General features: G+C 48.0%; 1 protein-coding gene across 1 annotated transcript in view; it reads left to right on the top strand.

The window, feature by feature from the left end:
* LOC140430228 (dynein axonemal heavy chain 5-like) overlaps positions 1-25,615 on the top strand; it is a 502,949-nt gene that overhangs the window by 361,249 nt on the left and 116,085 nt on the right. Inside the window, exons 67-70 of the mRNA XM_072517658.1 lie at positions 11,670-11,913; positions 14,063-14,177; positions 14,346-14,536; positions 17,393-17,514. Coding sequence (XP_072373759.1) covers positions 11,670-11,913; positions 14,063-14,177; positions 14,346-14,536; positions 17,393-17,514 — 672 coding nt within the window. The remainder of the gene's footprint in view (positions 1-11,669; positions 11,914-14,062; positions 14,178-14,345; positions 14,537-17,392; positions 17,515-25,615) is intronic.

Below are 25,615 nucleotides of genomic sequence, written 5' to 3'. Positions count from 1 at the left end.
GGCGGGGTTACCGGGTTACCGGGGTAGGCTGGAGGTGTGGGCTTGGGTGGGGTGCTCTGTCCAAGGGCTGGTGCAGACTAGATGGGCTAATGGCCTCCTTCTGCACTGTAAATTCTATGATATAACAGACAAATCCAGGACGCAAATTTATGACCAAATCCAAGTATCTTAAGTGAATACTCCCACTCTTCTCTATCAAATGCCTTTTCAACATCCAGACAAACTATCACCACTGGCTCGGATACTGGGGAGGGAGGAAGGATAACATTTAACATGCGATGTATATTGGCTGACAACTGTCGTCCCTTCATAAAGCCTGTTTGATCCTCCAAAATTATATTTGGGAGGCAAAGCTCCAACTGCAGCGCCATCACTTTAGCGAGTAGCTTGACGTCCGCACTTCAGAGCGATAAAGGGTGATACGAACCACACTCTGTCGGGCCTTTGCCTTTTTTCAGAGGAGGGGAATGGAAGCTTGACTGAGGGTCGCACGCAATGATCCCCAGGACAGGGAATCATTAAACACATCAAATGACAATGGCCCAAGCTGTTCCGAGAACTTCTTTCTTTTTAAAAGGTACTTTATTCCAAGCATGTAAAAACAGCAAAATTTAAAATACATACACCATACAATCACAGTCCACGGTTTGTACCTTTTTATCCCCTCCCCTTCCCCTCCCCTTCACCACACCCAGCAACAAACAATTCCTCAAACAGAGTCATGAACAACTCCACCCGCAACAAAGCCCTCCGCTAACCTCCTCAACTCAAACATAATCTTCTCCAACCTGAGAAAGTCGTACAAGTCCCCAGCCAAGCCGCCACCCCCCAGAGGCATATCCCACCTCCAATCTTTCGTCGAGCAATTAGAGAGACGATGGCCATAACATTGGCCCGCTTCCCCTCCAGAAGCTCCGGCACTTATGTTACCCCAAATAATCGCCACCATTTGGTCCGACTTGACCTCCACCCCCACTATCTTAGATAGTCCCAGTAGCTCTGCAGCTTCTCCTAACCCTAGAACAGATTCGCCGGCCCCCGCGCACACTTCTCGCACTCATAGGCCACCCACTGGAAGGACCCATTCATCCTCGTCCGGGTCATGTGCACCCTATGCACCACCTTGAACTGAATCAAGCTCATCCTCACGCAGGAGGAGGTTGAGTTCACCCTCCGCATCACCTCACATCACAGCCCCCAAACTATCCCCCCCCCCACTCCTCCTCCCATTTGGTCTTGATCCTCACCACTTGCACCCCACCCTGCTCCCCCAATCACCCGTATATATCTCTCATCCTACTCTCCCTCAGCTCACCCAGAAGCAGCAGTTGCTCCAACAAAGTGTACTCCGCAACCGGGAAACGCCCTCCACTCTTTCCGCAAAACATCTATGGGCTGGATTCTCTGCTGACGTCCTCTGTTGTGCCGACAGCGTACCCATGCCCAGGGATTTCCCAATGGTGTGGGGCTACCAACAATGGCAAACCCCATTGGCCGTTTGGTGGGACGGATAATCCAGGTGCAACGGGACGGAGAATCCCACCCTCAATATCCCTTGGTAACTCAAACCTCTCCCGCAGCTCATCCAGACCCACAAATATCCCTTCCGAGTACAAGTCCCTAACCCTCTCCAGCCTCCTCATTACCCATGCGTCCCATCCATCTCCCTGGCTTGAACCTACAGTGCCCACACACTGGTGTCAACACCGACATCCCCTTTAATTTAAAACGTCGCCTCCAAAGAGAAAATGATGGAAAATCTCAACAGAGCTAATGTTTCGAGTCCAAATGATCCTTGATCATCCCTATAGGCTCGGCCCCATACAACTTCTCATATTACCCGCTGAACACCTTGGGCGGGATTCTCCATCGGCGGGTTATCCGTTTTGCCGGCACCCGGGATTTCCCGACGGCACGGGGTTGCCCCACAATGGGAAACCCCATTGACCGGCCAGCATGACGGAGAATCCCACCGGCGGGTCGGGACAGAAATGTGGCGTGGCCGGGCGGAGAATCAAGCCCCTTGTTAACCTCTCTGGCTCCAACACCACCTCCCCATTCTCTGTCCGCACCCTTAAAATTTCCCTAGACGCAGCCTGCCTCCACAGCTGGTGGGCTAGCATGCGGCTCGCCTTCTCTCCGTACTTGTACTGCATCCCTCTTGCCCTCTGTAACTGCCCCACCACCTCTCCCGTCGTCAACCTATCAAACTGCCCCTGCAACCTCTCTTCTCTGTCAATAATTCCTTAGTGGGAGCCCCCGAGTATCTCCTGTCCACCTCGACTATCTCGTCCAGCAGCCGTCCATGCTCCTCCCTCCTCATGTCCCTAATATGAGTCACGATTAGGGAGGGAGGCCAGCAGGGAGTTAATAAAACTTGTGTCATCCAGGCTGGGGGCATAAACTTTGACAATAACAACCGGGGTTGTTACCATAAACAATAACATATCGCCCATTGGGGTCAGCTGTAATCTTAAAGGAGGAGAACTAAACTCTTTTGTTAATTAAAATCGCTGCACCCCTGGTTTTGCCATGAAAATCAGAATGCAAAACTTACCCAACCCACCCCTTGCGCAGCCTGGTCTAATTGCTGACCCACAAGTGTGTCTCCTGCAAAAGAAAAACACATCAGACTTTAAACTCTTGAGATGGACAAATGCCCTCGACCTCTTCACTGGGCCATTCAAACCCCTAACGTTCCAGGTGACCAAGCGGATTGGCGGTCTCCCACCCCCACTTAATCCAGAGTCACCTATTTGCACCAACAGAGATTAACTGAGAGCACTGAAAAGGTAAAACACTCAAGATGGCCACCAAACATAGTCAAAAGACTGGATAAAGAAACACCAGCAGATACCGTCAGCAAAATACCGCCCCCCCCGCCCCAACAACCATTGAATGTGACCAAACCCAAAGCAAACAAGAGTGAGGCAAACAAAAATCCTCCCTACATCTAAAGCCTACATTTAACAAAAACAAAAACAAAAATTCTAAACTCATTTTCTACAAAACCACCACAATGAGCTGCAGTGAACCCTCCAAAACCACTCCAGTTAACTAACGCCCGGGTTAGCAGAGAGACTGTCACTGGAGAAAAGGAAAAATAAATAAAATAATAGACAACCAAAACTCCATTTAGCTTGCGTGCCCACCAGCGACTAAATGTCGTGTCAAACAAAGAATTTTTTCTCTTTTCATTTTTTAAAAAAGAAAGGAAAGTATATGTTAATATAAAGAATAAAAACCCATCATAAACAAGTTTAAAAAAAAACAGCACAATAAATACAAACAATACAATATGCCCGTCGACAGAGCCATAAACCACATTGCACAGCACCCAACTTATGCCTTTTAACAAAAGTGTCCACACCCCCTAGCAATCGATAAATAATCTATTTCCTGGAATGTTACTCTAAGAAGGCTGGATACACCATCCAGGCCCTGACTCCACTTTTATACAGGGCAGCCTTCACTCCATTGAATGTGGCTCTTTTTTCCGCCAGCTCTGCGTCCATGTGCTGACACAACCTACTGGAATGGCCTTCCCACTTGAAATCGTGGTGCTCGCATGCCCATCGCATAACTTTCTCTTTATCCTTATAACTGAAATCTCACAATCACCCCACCCGGTGGATCTTTAAATTGAGGCTTTGGCTGAAGTGAGCAATGGGCCCAGTCAAATCCACCCACACCTGGACTTCGACAGTCTTGTTAGTTTTTTCCAGAGCCGCATGAATAGGGGCCAAGGCCTCATCGATTGATCTTCTAAGCTCCTCCTACACGATTCGTCGGCAGTTCTCAAACTCCCTCACCAAAATATTGGTGAGCACCTTGGCCGTTAGTGAAGTGGTCGGAGAGCGAGAATCTGACTCTGCAATCTTACTTGCAGTTAAGCCCCAAGGAGCATCAGACTCCGTCAATGAGTTTCCCTCGTAGCTTTCTTTCTGGACATGACAGTAAAGAGGGAACTCTACCCCAATAACTCACATAAGTTTCCAGGGCATAAACAACCTGTGGTGGCAAGAAAAAGAGCAAAAGGTTTAGTTCTCCAGCAGGAGCTATTCGTGCACGTCTTCCCCTACATAACACGACCGAACGTCCCGCGCAAAATAATAAATAGGAAAGGATCCAGGTACAGGGTTCTTAAAAGATTCCCAAAGGCGGTCTGCGAGGCAGATCAGCTGTCTGCTCCATGGAGGCCATTTTACCAGGTTGCCGGCATTTTGGTGATGCCATGTGGGAATCCATCGGCTTCATTGAGGCCATTGGTAACGCACTGCGCAAAACTAACATATATTCAGCTGCAGGCAGCCATTATTGAGCTAACTTTATTCACAATAAAGGTTGGCGACAGACAACTGTACCCCTTTCTCCAGATTGCTTAGCCAGCAGGAAACAACCTCTCAGTAACTACCCTGTCAAGCCCCTTCATACTTGATGCAACCATCAATTCACCGAGAGACACGTTGAGAAGTAAACCGTGGTTTTAATCAGCTTGCAACTGAGCCTGCCTGTGACTGGTACAACAATGAAAGGCGGCCCCGCAGGTCAGCTGCCTTTATACTTCCTGTAAGGGGTGGAGCCATGGGCGAGCCCGTACATGCCCCGACATATCCCCCTGTGGGTGAAGCCGTACAATGGCCCATAGGTGGAGCCCACAGGGTTAAACACATAACGTAACACGATACAGCAGTAACATGATATCACAGTGCACTGGTGAATTAACAGTAGTTCCATTCACCACAATACTCTTGAATATTTCATTGAGATTACCTGTGTTCTTCTAAACTCCAGAAAATATAGACCCAATTTACTCTGCCTCACATCATAGGACAACCTTTTCATTCCCGGGCCCAATCGAATTAACCTCCGCTGTACCTGCTCCAATGCAAGTATATTCTTCCTTAAATATGGATACAAAAGTTGCACACAGTATTCTAGGTGTAGGCTAACCAGAGACTTGGTTATTCTTGTACTCCAATCCAATTACAATAAAGGTTAACAGGCCATTAATTTTCTTAATTGTTTTTTGTACCTGCATGCTAACCTAGTGGGCGCAATTCCCCCATCGGGAGACTACGTCCCGACGCCGGAGTGAAAACCGGAGTGTTTCACTCCGGCGTCGGAGGCCGCTCCCAGCCCCCTATTCTCCCGCCCCCGGGGGGCTAGGAGCGGCGCCACGTCATTTACCCGTGCCGGGCCTTGGCGCTGCATAAAAGCGGCGCCGCGTAAATGACGCGACCGGCGCTGCGTAAATGACGTCACGCGCGCATGCGCGGTTGCCGTCCTCCCCGCAAAAAGATGTCGGATGGATCTTGCGGGGCGGCGGAGGAAAGGAGGTCCTCCTTCAGAGAGGCCGGCCCACCGATCGGTAGGCACCGATCGCGAGCCAGACCCCTTTTGAGGCCCCCCTGGTGCAGGAACCCCCCTCACAGGCCCCCCCCCCCCGCCCCCCCAGCGTTCCTGCGCTGTTCCCGCCGGCAGCGACCACGTGTGAACGGCGCCGGTGGGAACCTGTCGTGTTGGGCATGCCGCTCGGCCCATCTGGGCTGGAGAATCGCCGCTCGCCCGTTACAAACGGCAAGCGGCGATTCTCCCAGCGGCCAGCCGTGATTCTCGCCGCGCCGGTTTGGGGGGGTGGGAGAATCGCGTTGGGGCGCGTGGCGGGACTCGCGCGGTGCCCGGGCGATTCTCCCACCCGGCATGGGGGGCGGGGGTGGGGGCGGGGGAGAATTCTGCCCTTTGTGTTCCTTGTATGTGTACAGATTACAGATTTGATTGTCCGGTTCCCTCACCACGTTTTCTCGGCGGCATGCCGTTCGCTGGCGACGGGATTCTCTACCCCTGCTGCTTGTCAATGTGTTTACCCATTGACGCCTACCACGCCTCCAGGAAATTGGCGGACGTGCGCTGCCGGTAGGAACAGAGAATCCCAATGGCTGGAGAATTCCGGCCTACATCGCCTGGTTTCTCCTTTATCTCCCCTACTATCTCTGTCAGAATATACACATCAGTATATAATGGTGCAGAGACACACACTGACTGACACACTGCAAGACCAATCAACACACACAACACGGCAGCCAATCACCAGCTAGGGCACAGTCACTATAAAGACAGAGGGCACCAGTTTTCCCGCTCATTCAGGATGCAGCCTCTGAGACAGACAGAGCCCGCAGTCTGTAGCACAAACATCCACCATGTGCTAGCAGTATAGGCTGGACAGGTTAGGCATAGGTCGTCAGTCAATCTAACATAGTGTCGACCCACAGTGCAAGTATGTTTAACAGCTCTTAGTTAAATAAAATAGAGTTGTACTATTACAAGTGTTGGTAGCCTGTCTATGTTACCGCTAAGGTAAACACAGTCTCCACAGATCCAGAGTACCCAACACATCATGGTACCAGTCTGCGATGTTAGAGTTTAATAGACCTACCTTCAAGTGACCTGCCTTCGACCAGCAATCAGCCATCCAGTAGTATGGACAGCGTCCGCCCTCCCCCGCCGCTCCGCATCACCGGCAACCTCGGTGCGAACTGGAAAATCTTTAAACAACGATTCCAGCTGTACCTCAAAGCTACAGACCTGGAAGCTGCCTCAGACGCCAAGAAGATTGCTCTCTTCCTTTCCACGGCCGGGGACCACGCCATCCATATCTTCAACTCTCTCACTTTCGCTGAAGATGAAGACAAGTCCAAGTTCAAGACAGTCCTGCTCAAATTCGACAGTCACTGTGACATCGAGGTAAATGAACGTTTTGAGCGCTATGTCTTTCAACAGCGTCTGCAGGGTAAGGATGAACCTTTTCAATCTTTCCTCACCCACCTTCGCATCCTCGCGCAGTCCTGTAATTACGGCTCTACCTCCGACTCGATTATCCGTGACCAGATCGTTTTCGGTGTGCAATCAGACCCCCTACGCCAGCAGCTCCTCAAGGTTAAACAGCTCACCCTTGCGATAGCCATCGAGACCTGCATTCTGCATGAACACGCCACTAACCGATACTCGCACATTCAAGTGTCTGAAACGATGCGGCAAGGTCCCCGTGAGGCAGAGCGGGTGCAGTCCATTAAGCAACTCCAGGGCCTAAGCCTGGATGAGGGCGGCCATTTTGCGCGCTTTTCACGGGCTCCCGCGCAAGCGCGCACTGACCGAGGGGACGGTGAGGCCGAAGACCGCACTGTGCAGGCGCATACTACGTACGACCACACCGCGCATGCGCGGTGGTGTACCAAACGTTCTGACGTCAAGATGTGTGGCAACTGTGGCTCCACCCACTTAAAGCGGCAATGTCCTGCAAAATCCCGACACTGTCTCCAATGTGGCAAGCTTAGCCACTATGCAGCCCTATGCAGGTCTGCTCAACCTACTACCTCGTGTCGCTCCAACCAGCCACGCAGGGATGTCCGAACCATCCAGCCACCGGTCACCGATTCCGACTCCGACTTGATTCCGGACCTTGACACCGAGGACCCTAAAGCACCATTTCGGGTGGGCATCATCACCAAACACAAGATGCTCCAGAAGACAAAAGCCAAGTCTCTCCCAATATTCAGCATTGATCCGGACGACGAGTGGTGTGCCACCCTCACAGTCAACCAATCCCGCATCCGATTCCGCCTGGACACCGGCGCCTCAGCCAACCTCATTCGGCCTGACCTCGAAAGCCTCCATGTCAAGCCGACCATCCTGCCATCCGCCTGCCAGCTTCTGGACTATAATGGTAATGCCATTGCTGCCAGTGGCTCTTGCCAGCTTGAAGTGTCGCACCGGTCATTAAAGGCTAACCTGCCATTCGAAATAGTGGGATCCACCAAAGCCTCCCTGCTTGGTGCTCAGGCGTGCAAACTTCTAAACCTTGTCCCTGTCACCCACTGACGCTTCTGCATCTCAGGACGCTGACTTTCGGACACATCATCACCCGATACCACGGTGTATTCGAGGGCATGGGCACACTCCCATACACTTAAAAAATCTTGTTAAAACCAAATGCCACACTTGTGGTGCACGCACCTCGCAAGGTACCAGCACCCCTCAAGGACCGCTTCAAGCAGCAGCTGCAGGACCTCCAGGACCAGGGCGTAATTTCAAAAGTTACAGAACTGACTGACTGGGTCAGCTCTATGGTGTGCGTGAAAAAACCATCCAGCAAATTACACATATGTATTGATCCCAAGGACCTCAATCGCAATATTATGAGAGAACACTATCCCATTCCAAAGCGCAAAGAACTCACCTGCGAGATGGCTCTCGCCAAATTTTTCACCAAGCTAGATGCATCCAAGGGGTTCTGGTAGATCCAATTCGACGCATCCAGTCGGAAGCTCTGCACCTTTAACACCCCATTTGGCCGGTTTTGCTACAACCGGATGCTGTTTGGCATCATCTCTGCATCGGAAGTGTTCCACAGAATAATGGAGCAGATGATGGAAGGTATCGAAGGGGTTCGCGTAAATGTGGACAACGTCATCGTCTGGTCTACCACCCCGCAGGAGCACATTGATCGCCTCCAACGCGTCGTCCGACGAATCCATGAGCATGGCCTCCGTCCCAACAGGGCCAAATGCTCCTTTGGTCAACCAGAACTTAAATTCCTCGGAGACCATATTTCACAGTTTGGCGTGCAGCCGGATGCTGACAAGGTATCTGCCACTAAGGCCATGAAGACACCGGAGGACAAGAAGGCGGTCCTCCGCTTCCTGGGCATGGTCAATTTCCTGGGGAAATTCATCCCTAACCTCGCCTCCCACACCACGGCTCTCAGAAACCTGGTGAAGAAGTCGACTGCATTCCAATGGCTCCCCGCCCATGAACAAGAATGGCGGGAACTCAGGGCGAAGCTGACCAAGGCCCCGGTGTTGGCATTTTTCGATCCGGCCAAAGAAACAAAGATCTCCACGGATGCCAGTCAGTCCGGCATTGGAGCAGTGCTCCTTCAACGTGACAGCGCCTCCTCATGGGTTCCTGTCGCATACGTGCAATGACGCCCACCGAACAGCGCTATGCACAAATTGAAAAAGAGTGCCTGGGCCTTCTTACCGGAGTCATCAAATTCCATGGCTATGTCTATGGACTCCCAAAGTTCACAGTCGAGACAGACCACAGGCCACTGGTCAATATCATCCAAAAAGACCTTAACGACATGACGCCGCGCCTGCAGCGCATTCTCCTTAAACTCAGACGGTACGACTTCAAACTCGTCTACACCCCGGGTAAGGAGTTCATCGTCGCAGATGCATTCTCCCGATCTGTCACCACACCCTGCGACCCAGAGGGCTTTGTGTGCCAAATTGATGCTCAGGTGGCATTCGCCGCATCCAATCTGCCCGCCACGGACGAACGACTCATCCATATTCGTCGTGAGACGGCCAACGATCCCCTGCTCCAACGTGTCATGCGCCACCTGACAGACGGATGGCTCAAGGGCCAATGCCCTCAATTCTATAACATTAAAGATGACCTGGCGGTGGTAGATGGAATTCTACTGAAGCTGGACGGGATTGTCATTCAGCACAGCATGCGGAACCTTGTCCTTGAGCAGCTCCATGAGGGCCACCTGGGAGTGGAGAAATGCCGCCGACGGGCCCGTGAGGCAGTGTACTGGCCTGGAATCAACGAGGACATTGCCAACGCCGTTCTTAACTGCCCAACATGCCAGCGTTTCCAGCCTGCTCAGCCAAGGGAGACCTTACAATCCGATGGGTTGGTCACGTCCCCCTGGACCAAAGTGGGCATCGACCTGTTCCATGCACTTGGACGGGACTACGTCCTCATAGTGGACTATTTCTCACACTACCCGGAGGTAGTTAGGCTACACGACCTCACCTCAACTGCGGTCATCCGTGCGTGCAAGGAAACCTTCGCTCGCCATGGCATCCCGCTCACGGTCATGTCCGACAATGGCCCGATTTTTGCCAGTCAGGAGTGGTCCAATTTTGCCAAACGATGCAACTTCACATATGTCACGTCCAGTCCCCATTACCCCCAATCCAATGGCAAAGCTGAAAAGGGGGTGCACATTGTCAAACGACTCCTGTGCAAGGCGGCCGATGCAGGATCCGATTTTTACCTCGCCCTGCTTGCTTACAGATCAGCTCCATTGTCCACCGGCCTGTCACCGGTTCAATTGTTGATGAATCGCACGCTGCGGACGACGGTGCCGGCCATTCATGTCGCGGACTTGGACAACCGGTCCTTCGTGGAATGCAGTTGTCTCGGGCCCAATACAAATCGGCGTATGACGATCGCGCCACGGATCTCCCTGCTCTGGCTCCTGATGACGAGGTCCGTGTCCAACTTCCCGATGGTGGTTGGTCCGCCACTGCTGTGGTGCTCAGACAAGTGGCCCCCAGGTCATTTTTGGTTTGTCTACAAGACGGCTCTCTTCTTCGCCGAAATAGGCGGGCACTACGACTCCTTCCTCGCTCGCCACCAGATCATCATGTTCTGCCTCGCCGTCACGACGAACCCGTCACGGACTTTGCAGATCTCCCTTTCGCTCTGCCACCCTCTGAGTCTGACGCCCATTCCAGAACAGGCGGCCCCTGACCCACCCTTGAGGCAGTCAACCAGAATTCGTCGCCCACCTCAGAGACTGAATTTATGAACTGCCTGAATTCATGGACTCTATTAACTCATGAACTGATTGTTTTGTTACCCTGTTTGATTAACTCACTGGTTTGTACATACTGTTGTTCTAATTATATTTTGTGTTACATACTGTCCATCTGCACTAGACATCTTCCAATGTAAATATCTTAGAGTTTCTGTACATAGTCCTGTAAATATGCTCGCATGTACCACACATAGTTAGGAACATTCGCATACTACATTATTTATTGCCACGAACACACATTTTTTTTTAGAAAAGGGGGGATGTCGTAATATACACATAAGTATATGATGGTGCAAAGACACACACTGACTGACACACTGCACACACACAACACGGCAGCCAATCACCAGCTAGGGCACGGTCACTATAAAGACAGAGGGCACCAGTTTTCCCGCTCATTCAGGATGCAGCCTCTGAGACAGACAGAGCCCGCAGTCAGTACCACAAACATCCACCATGTGCTAGCAGTATAGGTTGGTCAGGTTAGGCATAGGTCTTCAGTCAATCTAACATCGTGTCGACCCACCGTGCAAGTATGTTTAACAGCTCTTAGTTAAATAAAATAGAGTTGTACTATTACAAGTGTTGGTAGCCTGTCTATGTTACTGCTAAGGTAAACGCAGTCTCCACAGATCCAGAGTACCCAACACATCAATCTCCATCGTCAAATACTCTAATAAATTTGTCAAACTGGATTTCCTTTCCCTGCAGTTAGGTGCCAAGTGGATCCTGATGCCAGCAAGTATGGGATTGAGGACCCACTTTTTGGCCCAATGTCAAGGTTCCAAAGCCTGCAATAAAATTCAGACCAATAATTGAGATAATTTGGAGGCTGTAGGAAGAATAGATTTTTGACAAAGTACTGAGCCAAAAATAATGCATTAAGGGTTAGTTTAAGTTAGAATGTTAAAAAATTCACAGATAAATAGATAATGTTCATTTGGTTTTAAGGACACAAAGTTCTTAAGTAGGAGAGGTATTTCCTTTTAAACCATGAGTAGAAATTGCCTTATAATTACACTGTTAAAAAACTCTGTCTGCAAATTTTTTAAAGGAACTGGAGAGAGAGCGAACAAACCTGATGGAGGATGTGACTGCAAATAAAAGGAAGATGAAGGAGTTAGAAGATAACCTACTTTACCGATTAACAACTACCCAGGGATCCCTAGTGGATGACGAGAGTCTGATCTTAGTACTTCAAAACACTAAGCAAACAGCTGAAGAAGTAACGCAGAAGCTAAAGACAGCAGCTGAGACAGAAATGCAAATAAATACTGCCAGGGAGGAGTACCGACCAGGTGGGTCATAGCTCTCTAAGGAATCTGTCAATCAATGTGTAAACCTAGATTTATTCTTCAAGAGAAACATTAAGGATTCACTTAACATGTTTGAACTTGAATTTATTAATTATAATTGTCTTTATTTTGAACACAGAACATACAGTGCAGATGGAAGCCATTCGGCCCATCGAGTCTGCACTGACCCACTTAAGCCCTCACTTCCACCCTATCCCCGTAACCCAATAACCCCTCCTAACCTTTTTGGTCACTAAGGGCAATTTAGCTTGGCCAATCCACCTAACCTGCACGTCTTTGGACTGGGGGAGGAAACCGGAGCACCCGGAGGAAACCCACGCAGACACGGGGAGGACGTGCAGACTCCGCACAGACAGTGACCCAGCGGGGAATCGAACCTGGGACCATGACGCTGTTAAGCCATAGTGCTATCCACTTGTGCTACCGTGCTGCCTTTTGGCTTTGAAGGTTTGACTGAAACAATTGAAAGCAAGAAAGTTTGTCTTAGACTGGTTCAGTCTGATTTCCTGAAGCGACTACTTTAAGTTAAGGCTGGGATTTTACAGCCACCGGTCAGAAAACAAGTTCTCATTTTCAGATTTTTCCCGCCACCCTTGCCAGTGCTGTAATGCGGGAACCTCATTTAAATAAATTATAATAACTTTAAAGGGCTTACCCACCATATTGTTTCCCCCCATTGGGATCTCCCCGTCACCTCTTCGAAGTTTACAACTGTTCTTTCAATTTTTAAAAAACTTTAAAGGACGGGATTTTCTCAGCCCGGGGCCGGGCCGGAGAATCCCCGCAACCGGCGCGAATCACGCCACACCGCCCCAACGGCGGCACGCGATTCCCCGCAGAGCGGAGAATCGGTGCCATTGCCGCCGGCGTGGTTGGCACAGCGCCGATCAGGGGCCCACCGATCTGCGTGCCAGCCTCTCTGGCTGGGGGCCTCGTTTCTTCCGCGCCGGCCCCTTTAGCCCTACGCCATGTTGCATCGGGGCCGGCGCGTTGAAGAAATCCACTGCGCATGCACGCATTGGTGCCGGCGCCACTGCGTATCACGCATCGACCAGTTAACGCCGGGATCAGCAGCTGGCCCCTTTTGCGGGCCAGAATTAGTCATCGGGTCGGCCCATTCACGCCGTCATAAAACGCGACGGCGTTCACGATGGCGTGGACACTCTGCTGCGGGTTTAGAGAATCCCGCCCAAAATACCCAATTATTTTTTTCCAATTAAGGGGAAATTTAGTGTGGCAAATCCACCTAATCTTTTGGTTGTGGGGGTGGAACCCACACAGACAGGGAGAGAATGTGCAAACTCCACACAGACAGTGACCCGGGGCCGGGATCAAACCCGGGTCCTCAGCGCCGTAGGCAACAGTGATAACCACTGCGCCACCATGCCGCCACATATCTGTTCTTTAAAAACAGGAACCGGCAAAATGACCCTGCTGAGTGACCACAAGGAACTACAGCCCCAGGTGAGAGGGACGTGCCCGGGCACTACCCTGGCACTGACTCCTGTGCAGGGACGGTGCTGGAAGCAGTGCAAGGGGACCACGGTGCAATGCCAAGTACCGGGGGCAATGCTGGAGGGGTCCCTTTGGGGAGCGCCATTGAGGGGGCTTCTCCTTATCCGTGGGGGGAGTTTCCCTGAGTCTGTGGGGAGGATGCCATAAGGGGGTCTCGCTTGTACATGTTGCGGGAGGGGTCCCTGTGTATGTCGGGGAGGGAGTGCTTCTTTTATTATCGGAGATCAGGGCACCCTTTCAAAAGGGCACCAAGTGCAGGATTATCTGGCGAGAAAAGCCGACTGTGCAGCCGGCGAGCTGTAGACTGGTTTCCCCAACTCAGCCTGCACTCTGCAAAAGCGAGAACATTCTGCCCGAAATGTTTAATGTGTCAATCCACAAACAAAAGTTGACTAAATTTCCTGACCCCCCCAGTTCTTTGAACCAATATTGAATTTAAGACTGAGGTTACATGAAATTTCAGATGCCCTTGTGTTTTTTAGTAGCAAAAGAGGACCATCTGTGTAATATTTGGGACCCAGTGCTGGAAAACATTTAGATTTGGCATTAATTTTGTGTTGCAATAAGTTATCATTATGGTAGGTGAATTACAGCACATCTGTTTATTTTCATCCAGTTGCTACAAGAGGCAGCATCCTTTATTTCTTGATTGTTGAGATGAGTATGGTGAATGTGATGTATCAGACTTCTCTGAGGCAATTCCTTGGGATCTTCGACCTGTCACTAGTCAGGTGTGGTACCACAATTGTATTTACTTGGATTTACCAGTCAAACTTATTTTCTTTGTTTCTGTGTACCCCATACTAATTTACAATATAATTTCTATGTTAAATCTCTGAATTCTATATTTAATATAGTTCTTATTACGTCTAATATGTTTTCAAAACCAATTCCACCAGGTCTGCTAAAAGTCCATTCACCAGCAAGCGAATAGTCTGCATTATTGATTATATGACATATGAAGTCTATGCTTATACAGCTCGTGGGTTGTATGAGCAACACAAGTTCCTTTTCACACTTTTGCTCACTTTGAAAATTGATATGCACCACCACAAAGTTAAGCATGATGAGTTTCTCACGCTCATTAAAGGTAAGTTGGTTCAGAAATACATCAAGTAGAACCACAACTTTATAAAATTAGAATGCTTTTATGATGGCTAAGTTAGCACAAGAACAAGAGCAAGTTTTTAATTGTAGTCGAAGTTGGATAATTACGTTTTGCTGTGAGAAGGGTCGGCCACACTGTTTCATATCAAAATCCTGGTACGCCCTCCCTAATAGCACAGTGGGTGTGCCTACACCACGTGGACTGCAGCGGTTCAAGAAGGCAGCTCAGCACCACCGTCTCAAGCGCAATTAGGGATGGGCAACAAATGCTGGCCGAGCCAGCGAAGCCCATATCCCGGAAAAATTGAATTTTAAAAAAATAACAACTTGCATTTACATAGTGCCTTTAACACAGTAATAATATCAATAAGCAATGAAGTGGAACCTATTATGTTTAATCCTGAAGTTCATAATTACAGTTGGATTAAGTTTTGTACAATGTGCTTGTCCTTCTTTTGAAGTTTTGTCTAATGAAAAGATTCAATTGAGGCAATGGATAAATGTTTTTGAAAGAAATTATGCAGTTCTCCTCAGAAACATTTCTTAATTCAGGTGATGTACGGATATATGATTGATTAATGCTGTGTCCAATAAATGATCCAATTATTAATAAGGTATCATAAATCCATGTGGAGTTTGGATTATTCTCCCCGTGACTGCATGGATCTCACCCCCACAACCCAAAGATGTGCAGGGTAGGTGGATTGGCCACGCTAAATTGCCCCTTAATTGGAAAAAAAAGTATTGGGTACTCTATATATATATTTTTAAATTTATCATGAAAAAGTAGAATTTACAGCACTTCAATCTACAACATCAGAGCCAACTCTCAGAACTAGCTATCTACAGTCCTCTTCCCATAGTCCTTCCCATAGTCCTTCTCGTTTTTTTCAAGTATTTGTTGATTTTCCTTCCGAAAGTAGTTACGGATTTATCTCCTAGCATTGTTTAGGATAGGGCCCTATCACATCATTGCACTCTCAGCATCTTTATGAGAAAAATATTAACGTCTTTCTTTTGTTCATTTGGTGAGGGGCTTAGAAACAGAGTCCCATAACAAACTCGGTTAGCCAGGTGTTTCCCGGCGCTTGGGGAACTCTGTTCCCACTTGGCAAGATTTGGGGCCTCAGTTGGGAACTCCACGACAAGGCTGTACTTAGTCCTGTTTTGGGCACTCAGGAACTCCACTCGCTGGAGCTCCTCAGTGCAGAAGGTGATCGGGACTCCATTTATAAATGGCGTCCTGATCTCTCGACCCCCCCCCCGACACGACCCCTGAACCCCCCCTGAAAGCCCTAACTTACCTATATGGGGTCCTCCGGCCCCTCTGCACCAACACAGGGCACCCCAGGGCTGATTCCCCTCGCGGGAAAAATGCTAGTTTTCCACTGCCAGCCTGGCACTCTGGCAGTGTCAACTGGGCACTTTGGAAGTACCAGGCAGGCACCCAGGTGGCACTGCCAGGCTGGCACTGCCATGGTGCCCAGGTGGCATCAGCAGTGCCAGGCTGCCAACCTGCCTAGAGAGCAAGCACTGGAGACCTCAGATCCCCTGGGAGACACCCACAAGTGCCGTTCCGTCTGAACCCAGTTTGTGGAGACATGCACTGAACGGCGTTCGTTCAAGGTCTCCAAGGTGAAGGGGCTAGATCCCAACACCTTGGTTAGATCGTGGGAGTGCATATTAGAGTGCAGCTATCTGTCTCGCTCTAATATGTAGATTTTCTAAAAAGTGATCCACCCACAATGGGCGGGATTCCCATCACGATGTCTCACAAGATCCCGTTAGATCTCATGAAATGTTGCGAGCCGGGTAGATCATGGAAGAGGGATCTCCTGGCAACTACAGTCTGCGTTGTGCCGCATTATGCTGCCTTTCATGCGTAATGCAGCCGGTAAATAGCATCCTCAGAAAATAGGAGCAGTGTGGTAATACCAGGTATTGCGGTACCAGAGAGAGGAATAACCATTGGCTAGACCGCGGGGTCTACCATTGGGCAATGTACATAGCCCCGCCCTGAGAAACGGGGTATAAGAACCGATGCCGTCCCAGCAGCCTCCACTTCTGTAACATCGCTGCTGGGTACAGTGCTATCTGATTAAAGCTGAATTGATATGACTCCACGTGGACTCAAGCGTATTGATTGTGTATCAAGCAGGAATAGGCCATTCAGCCCTTTGAGTCTGCTCTGCCATTCAATATGATCATGGCCGATTCTGTATCTGAAAGCCATTCTCCTGTGCTCGACTCATGCCCCTTGACACCTTTAGAGCCTTGAAATCTATCTATTTCCTTCTTAAGTATATTCAATGACTTGGCCTCCACAGCCTTCTGTGGCGGTGAATTCATAGGTTCGCCACCCTCTAAGACTTTTCTCATCACAGTTCTAACCCATATCGTGAGACTGTGACCACTTGTCCTAAACACCCCCAGCCAAAGGAAACATCATCCCCCCATTCAGTCTATACAAGCCTGTCAGAATTTTATACATTTCAGTGAGATCCCCTCTCATCCTTCTGAACTCCAGTGAATACAGATGTAGTCAATCCAATCTCTCCTCATATGGCAATCCTTCCATCCCAGCAATCAGACCGATGATCCTTCGCTGCAGTTATATTGCAGAAGAGAGTGTAAACTCAAACCAGCATGATACAGCCACCTAGAGATGTTTACATAGCTTTACATTTGATCGGCAAACCCATGCAGACATGGTGAGAATATGCAAACTCCACACAGTCACTGTGTGAGACAGTGAAGGTTGTAACCTACCTAAATCAAGACAATATTTTTGTCTACATGTTATCTATACATTATATGTATCCTACCATATGAATTCCAGGTGGTGCCTCTCTAGACCTCAAGACTTGTCCTCAAAAGCCTGCCAAATGGATTCTTGATATGACTTGGCTGAATTTAGTTGAACTTAGTAAGCTCCGTCAATTTTTAGACATCCTTTTCCAGGTAAGATTGAAGGGAACTGGTTGAACATTATTGGATGTGTTATTGTGGTGATTAATAACAATCTTTCATTAAAGATACATGCTTCTCGCCTTAAAAAGACTTGCCCAATAATCATCCATGGATCAAAAATGTAACGGCAAAAAAAAAAGAAAGGGGAAATAAGGGGATACACAGGGAATAAACAGGAAGGACCTTTATAGTTGGGAAAAAGAAACCATGTAATGGCCCGCAATGTAGGTGAACATAGAGAACAAAGTGTCCAAGTGTGTGCCATGCAACACGCAGAAGCCTCCTCAAAGCAAAGAACCGCTGCACATCCATGAGGTCCCAAACCTTCCATGGTCATTTGCAGTGACAGATATATTCGAAAGGAATGGGAAATAACATATGGTCCTTGTCGACTCATACTCAGGATGGTATGAAGTCAGCTATCTGCCTGACATGAAGAGCAACATAGTCATGAAGAGCAGAAGAGACATTTTGCTACACGTGGCATTCCCCAGAGGATGATGGTGGAAAAGGCCCGGCAGTTTGCCTCCAGGGAGTTCAAGGACTCTGCGCACACATGGGACTTTGGACACATCACAAATAGCCCCCTCTACCCATAATCAAATGGTGCAGCAGAGCAGGCGTACACTCAGCAAAGCATCTCCCCGAACAATGCCTCCGTGGCAACACGGGCCTCTCTGCTGCAGTACTCAATCTGCAAAATCTGCCAATTCAGGGCCTGCCCTCAATGTTCTCCAAATGTACCAGAACCATGATCCCTGTCACCAAACCCTTTCTGCAACCCGAAGTGAAAACAAATGTAGGTGGAGCCCTCATGAAACAACAAAAAGGGAAAAGGTACTGTGACCACACTGCCCACAGACTCTGCACTCTAGAACTAGATCAAACAGTCAGAATGCAGACCACACAGGGCCATATCAAACTGGCAGTGATCCACAGCCATGTGCCCCAACCAAACAGCTACGTAGTAGCCTCAAATTGTGCTCTCCATGCTAGGAACCAGCATAACTTATTACAGGTACCCGAACCAGCACCACCAACTGCTGGAGAGGTGACCACACCGAGAGTGCAATATACCACCTGTACCAGCGGAGATGGAGGCCCCTCGCGATACCAATGCAACAAGCCTTGAAATAACTATGGGCATCCCAGGAAAGCCTGAGGGCATCCACCCGGTGGACAACAACCCGAGTGTACCCCAAGCACAATTGACTGGCACAATTACATACTTGGGGCGCCTGAGCAGACCAAACTCCAAGCTGAAGGACCATGTACTGACTAAGTTTACATTTGAGCCGTTTCTTTTTTAAAAGGGGTAAAGGGATGTGATGGGCTTCGCAACAGGTGCAGCAGCTCATGTTTGTGCTCTGTATGTTGCAAATAATTAATGTTCTGTTGTCTAAGTTTGTGCACACTGTACATTGTAATTACTTAATGACCTGTTATCACTGTCCAACATTGTCATATGCCTGCAGTACTGGTTATCCCAACTTTAAAAAAAGGAAGATGTGGACTGGGTGGTCATGTATACATCATGATTACATGTACACAGGAAGTGATGCATCGGTAGCACGGGAGTTCTCCCTTCAGCATGGGCAGACACATAGCATGTAAGAGCTGCTAAGATCTCCCAATAAATAGCTTAACCTGTTAGTCCTTTGTCATCATTTCCATATAACCCAGCAACTTTGCAACATGTCCTCCTGGTTTGAAAATATGGTTTGAATATTCTGAGAAAATTGAATACAAATTTGACCTCTTTGCATGTGCACAGCGGTTCTTTATGTCGAATAATACGAGCAGGAACTACTTCTCAAAGTGGGTGGTGAATTTGTGGAACCCAGTGTCCCATAGTACGGTGGAATCTGAGTCATTAAATGTTTTGAAGAAAGAGATAGATAGATTTTTGATTTTAAAAATGGGTTAAAGGGATAGGGGCAACAGGTCGGGAGGTGGATTTGAGACCAGGAAGAGATCAGCCATGATCTGATTGAGTGGCGGAGCAGGCTCGAAGGGCTGAATTGCCAACTTCTGCTCCTAATTCCTATGTTCCTATAACAATGGGCAGGATGTCTCCACTTGTTCAGGGTGTGTGTTTTCAAAGCAAACTCTGAAAAATATACAACTTGATTCAACTAACTTGTAGATTTCTTTCACTCCCAAGTAACTGTGCAGCTTAACTCAATGTTATTGAAAACTTTAACTTAAATAAACATGTTTAAATTTGGGTGTCTTATTTATAAGCTTCCTGTAGGTTTGAACTTCCTGTTTATTAAATGATTTCTGGTGGTTGCCTTTGAGATCTGTTTGCAGGTGCACATAAATAAAAGAATTGCAGCGACTCCAACCATTTAGAAAGTGGCTGCAAAAAAGGGTAAAGAATAGCAAAACTTCTAAGTGCGGAGATTCACTTGTCACAGGGACAGTATGGTACACAGTATGTGCAGCAATGGAATCCTGGTAGTCAGGGAACAGGCTACAGGGTGACAGCTGCTGGTGAATTAAAAAATGGGAAAAATAAAAATGGCAGATTTAAAATATTGAATTAAATTGTCTGTCCCCTTCATGATTGAGTCATATATAAAAACAATATTGTAACAGAATTAGAAGAGATACTTAGGAGGTAGGAAATGTTCAACGGGACTGCTATAATACTGAGAGAAACCAGAGCAGAGTAGCAATGGTGTGTTTTGTAGGAACTGGGAACAGACCGACTGGTCTGGTAGGATGCTGGGGTAACTGAGTCTAAAGAATGAGAACTGCTGGGTTACTGATGTGTACTGTGTAGCCTGAAACACAAAAGGCAGATTATGGCTTCATGTATTAATCAAAACCACTTTCTTTCAATTTTGAACACTGTTTTTCTGCCTTATGGTTCCTTTGATATTTACTCCTTGTTTTAAGACTTGAGCGAATGAATGTCAAGTATCAGTACTGGTAACATACTTGGGTCGCTGAATGCAGAGCAGAATGCTGGAGCAACTCAGTGCAGAGTATTGGGACTGGTAGAATGATGGGTGCAGAAGACTGTTACATGCTGCCAGCACTCGGAGTGACTGGATATTATTGAGCAGCAATGTGCAACACTATTTCTATTGCAAATTAACACAGGGAGAACTGACGCAGTGTCCTAAAATGTGCAGTCAAATGTGCTATAATCTGATAGATTGGTGCACTGGAACCAGCTGCAAGAACCAAAACCAGATGCAATCTCAATTGAAGAGACCCAACTTGAATATAGGAAAGTTAAGTGAAACAAGCTATAAGCTAAAGATAGTTGACGATTGATGTTGTGGATTAAGAGAACTGGAAGCAATACAGATGCAAGGTGTTCGACTGGTGGACAGAGTTTAATTTCTGATGAGATGCTAGGATGGACAAGCAATAACTTCAGAATGAGTAGCAGTGATTGTGATTGTGGTACTAGTCATCATGAGATAGCTTGAACAAATGAAAAATGTATCAATTCGTAAGATATTCAGATGTGGGAAATCTCCCTGATGCATCAATTTTTACAAAAACTTGAAAATAATATTTTTATATAATGTGTGTGAATGTGTATATACATAAAAGAATATGTGTATGTGAGCATAATAATGATGTGGAGATGCCAGCGTTGGAGTGGGGTGAGCACAGTAAGAAGTCTTACAACACCAGGGTAAAGTCCAACAGGTTTGTTTCGAATCACTAGCTTTCGGAGCGCTGCTCCTTCCTCAGTAATAATGTGTGAGATCAGCAGCAGCACTCAGGTTTAGTCCAACCAATGTGACAAAACCGCTTGTCTTCCCCCATCTTCTTTCTGTCAATTTATAGTATATCATTATTCCAGATTTTCCAAATGGAAGAAGGTAATCTAGCATTTTAATGCTATGATTTTCAAAATACACTTAGAAAGCATCCATGCAGCTCCCAGGTTTACAACCAGCAAAAGCTGATGTATATGATACTTTTGGTGTAGTCAATTGTGATTCTTCCAAGAACCTCTATGAGTGAAATGAGAAACCAAAGGTGCAGCTACCAGCCTGAGTTCAGAGCCCTATTTGCACTAATGTATCTGCCTGGTCAGAATGCAAACTCTTTCAGAAGAGAGCTCCATCCATGACCTGAGGTTATAGGCATACACAAATCTTAAATTCAAATGCAGTACCCAGGTACACCAGCAGGCAGATTGGAAAGATTTTACTTGAAATAGACCCACTTGCAATAAGGGGATCAGCAGCAGGATCAACGGATCTTTAATGTAGCCTTAGCATTAACATCCCTCTTCCAGATTTCCTGACTGATCACATAATGTAGGTTTGTTACAACCTGCACACTCTCAATGGAAATATCTCTTGTTAAAGGGACCCTGTCAAAGGTTAGATTGGTTGAATGATACATTGCCTCCAAGGCTTCAGCAACCATAGGAATGCATGGCAGCATGGGAAGGCACCCCCATTACCCTTTGTCCCCCACAATCCTAGATTTCTAACTCTTCCCTGGAGGTCCTACTGTGGAATCTGAAGGACTGCTGTGAAGTGGTGTTTCCTGCAGATGTGAGGAAGAGGCCAGCTTCCCAAACTGGGCAGGCATGGATGGAAATACCTCCAGCTCAGTGAAGCTGAGCTGACATTTATTGCGGACGTGTATGCCCTGAAACACCCCGACGTCCAGGAGTTCCAACATTTTGCAATCCCAACACATCACCTACCCTGCCATCTTTATTATGTGTCAACTCATTCATCTTAATTAATTTGGAAGTAATGTTGTTGTATAATTCTGGGAAAGTCAGAGTGTGGAAGTCTGACACCTGATAATGGGATGCCACTCCCTTCTCCAGCCCTCATGAGGCCATTAAAACTCCAGATTTGAGGGATTGCATGCCTCCTGCTCAAATCTTGGGCTATTTCCTTCGAAGCAAGGATCCAAGGATCAAAGCGGACTGTGGGAACTACCAAGGAATCTCCCTACCCTCCATCACCAGGAATATTATTACACAATTCCTCTTAGGCCACCTTCACCCAGTCTGGAAAAATCCTTCCAGAAAGCCCGTGTGGCCTCCGACCAAACCGTGGGAGAGCGGACACAATTTTCACTGCTCAGCGACGGCAAGAGAAGTGCCAGGAGCAACATCAAGCACTCTACATGGCCTTCATCGATCTGACCAAGACTTTTGACTCAATCAATTGGGAAGTGCTATGGAAGACCCGGTCAAAGGCTGGCTGCCCAGAGAAATTCATCAACGTCCTCCGACTCCTTCATGACAAGATGTCGCGGCAATCCTCACCGACAGAAATAATACGGATACCTTTGAGGTCAAGGCTGGAGTAAAGCAGGGATGTGTAATCATGCCCACCCTTTTCTTCATTTTCATCACTGCCATCCTTCACCTTGTCAAGAGCAGGCTTCCCAGTGGAGTGGACATCACCTACAGGATGGACGGAAAACCTTTCAACCTCAACTGGTTGAAATTCAAGAAGAATTTCATCGCTCGTGCAACTTCAGTATGCTGATGACATCACCATCACCATTCTCTCAGAAGAGAATCTGCAAGCCATGCTTGACATCTTTGCGGAAGCATACCAAAGAATCGGTCTCAGCCTCAACCTCAAGAAGACTCAAGTCCTTTACCAACCTGCCCCAGGGCAAGATTCGGTCTGTCCCTCCATCAGGATCAACAGAGAAATCTATCAAACATGGAACATTTCCCATACCTCTCCTCTAAGGTTGACATTGATGTGGAGATCCAACATCGTGTCCAATCTACAAGCCTCTCCTTTGGACTCCTAAGGATGAGAATCTTTGACAACCACTGCATCCTTGACGACACCAAGATCCTTGTGTGCAAGGTGACCATCCTCCCAGCTCTTCTGTATGGCTCAGAAATGTGAACTATATACAGACACCACCTCAAGCCCTGGAGAGGTACCATCAACGCTGTCTGAGATAGATTCTCCACATCAGCTTGGAGGACAGGTGATAGTGTCCTTGAAGGAGCCAAGAGCACCAACATTGAGTCCATGATCATCCAAAACCACCTCTGCTGAGCCGGCCATGTGCTTAGGATATCAGAGTCCCGACTGCTGAAGCAAATCTTCTTTGCTCAGCTCAAAGAAGGTTTCCGAAAAAGTGGAGGACAAAGGAAACGCTTCTAAGACATCCTGAAGGCTTAACTCAAGAAATACAATATAGACGTCAACGCCTGGGAGACCCTTGCTCTGAAGATACCTACTTGGAGGAATTTCCTGATTGAAGGGACAGAATTCTTCGAGGACACCCATTGGCAAGAGGAGGCCAGAAAAGGAGCCTGATAAAGGAATTCCAGTGATCTAGAGTATCAGGACCGATCTAACCTCCTGGTAACACCTACCAAGTGTGTGGTCAACGATGCGGCTCTAGGATCGAGCTAATCAGCCATGCAAGAACCCACAGAACCCATGACCAGCAACACAGAGTTTTCTAGGTGGACAATCATACCTGTTAGCAAGTAATCGCTAAAGAAGAAGACCAAAAAACTATATACAAAAATGAGAAATGTTAGAAGAGACAAACGGTGAAAGAGAGTCCATCAAAAAGTCAATCTATCCAGACACCTCCAGGTCCTTATAGACCTCCATAATCCTGCCACAAGCTCAGCACCCTGCTGGGCAATCAAACTGTCAAAAGTCAGTGTCACCTCAGGAGGTACCACCTCAACGACAGGTGAACAGGCCTCACCAGCCTCCACGGGTACAGCAGGTTGAGCAAATTCAGGAGCCCTTGGCTCCCTTTGGCCAGACAGAGTTACAGGAGTGTTCACAATACAGGTGGAACTTGTTGACTCTGAGCTGGGGGCCACCACCCCTCGACTCCTCAAGTGGTTGACGTGCTTTCTGATGGTCTTCTCATTAACACTGACCACAGATGACACTGGCCCCGACTGGGACACAACTGTCCTGCTAACCAAGGCGGACCTGAAGTGAAATTACGGACCAAAACTGGGTCTTCCCCCCAGAATGACCTACTGCTCCTCTGCTCTAACAGCAGATTCTTCTGGGAGGCCTGACGTGCCTCCACCACCCTCGCCAAATTTAGAAACACAAGATCCAATTGCGTTCTCAACCGGTGACCTACGAGCAGCTGAGCGGATGTGACCCCCATGGTGGAATGGGGTATTGAGTTGTACAACAAGAAAAAACTAACCACCTGCTAGCGAAGTGGTTTATCAGATTGTTTCCTCATTGCATTCTTGACAGTCTGAACGGCCCTCTCAAATAAACCATTAGACGCTGAGTGGTAGGGTGCCGTCCTCGTGTTAGTATGTCATTTGCTCGCACAAAAACTTGGAAACCATAGCAAGTAAAGGGGGTGCCATTGACCGAATCAATCGATTCGGGAAGCCCATGAATGGCAAACAGTCGGCACAAGGCATTCACCATGGCCGCCGAGGTAATGAACCCCGTCTCTTGAACTGATAGCCACTTAGAATGTGCATCTACCAGGGTAAAACTATCTTGCCCATAAAAGAACCCGCATAGTCATTCCCAAGAGAGAAAAGTGGCAGATGGCGGCAGGGATTGCAGCATTTGGCAAGGGTGGCACTGTTGCATCAGTTCATCAATGGCTTTATTTATGCCTGAGCACCAGATGTAGCTGTGTGCCAGCATCTTTAACTTTGTCTGCCCTGGTGGGCGCCATGTAGCACTTGAAGGAGGGTCTCCCTGGCCGGAGGCGGGACAACCACTTGTGACCCCCACAGAATCACGTCATCCTCACCTGTCAACTCGCCCAGACAAATAAAGTAGGGCCTCAGTTTTGAGACTTCTCGTGGCTATCATTTATTTAACCGGGTCTAGTTTTGGATGTGCACTACGGACACTGGTAGAATGTCTAGGAAGTTCAAAGCCAGTAAACTCTCCTGGGGTACTGATGGCATTGAAATGCTCTTTGGTAGAGGCAAGTGACTTCATGTATCCGCGTTGGCAATTTATGTGCCAGGTCGGCACTGGAAAGCATAGTTGTAGGCGGCAGCAGAAAGACCCAATATTGGACCCTCAACAAGGCTATGGGGGGTAAGGACTTATCTTCCCTTAAAAGACACAATAATGGATGGCATGTAGGTGGAGGTCACATG

Source organism: Scyliorhinus torazame, chromosome 10 (assembly GCF_047496885.1).
Source record: "Scyliorhinus torazame isolate Kashiwa2021f chromosome 10, sScyTor2.1, whole genome shotgun sequence".
Classification (NCBI taxonomy): domain Eukaryota; kingdom Metazoa; phylum Chordata; class Chondrichthyes; order Carcharhiniformes; family Scyliorhinidae; genus Scyliorhinus; species Scyliorhinus torazame.
Note: the sequence above shows the minus strand (reverse complement) of the source record. Positions and strands in the feature narration are given on the sequence as shown.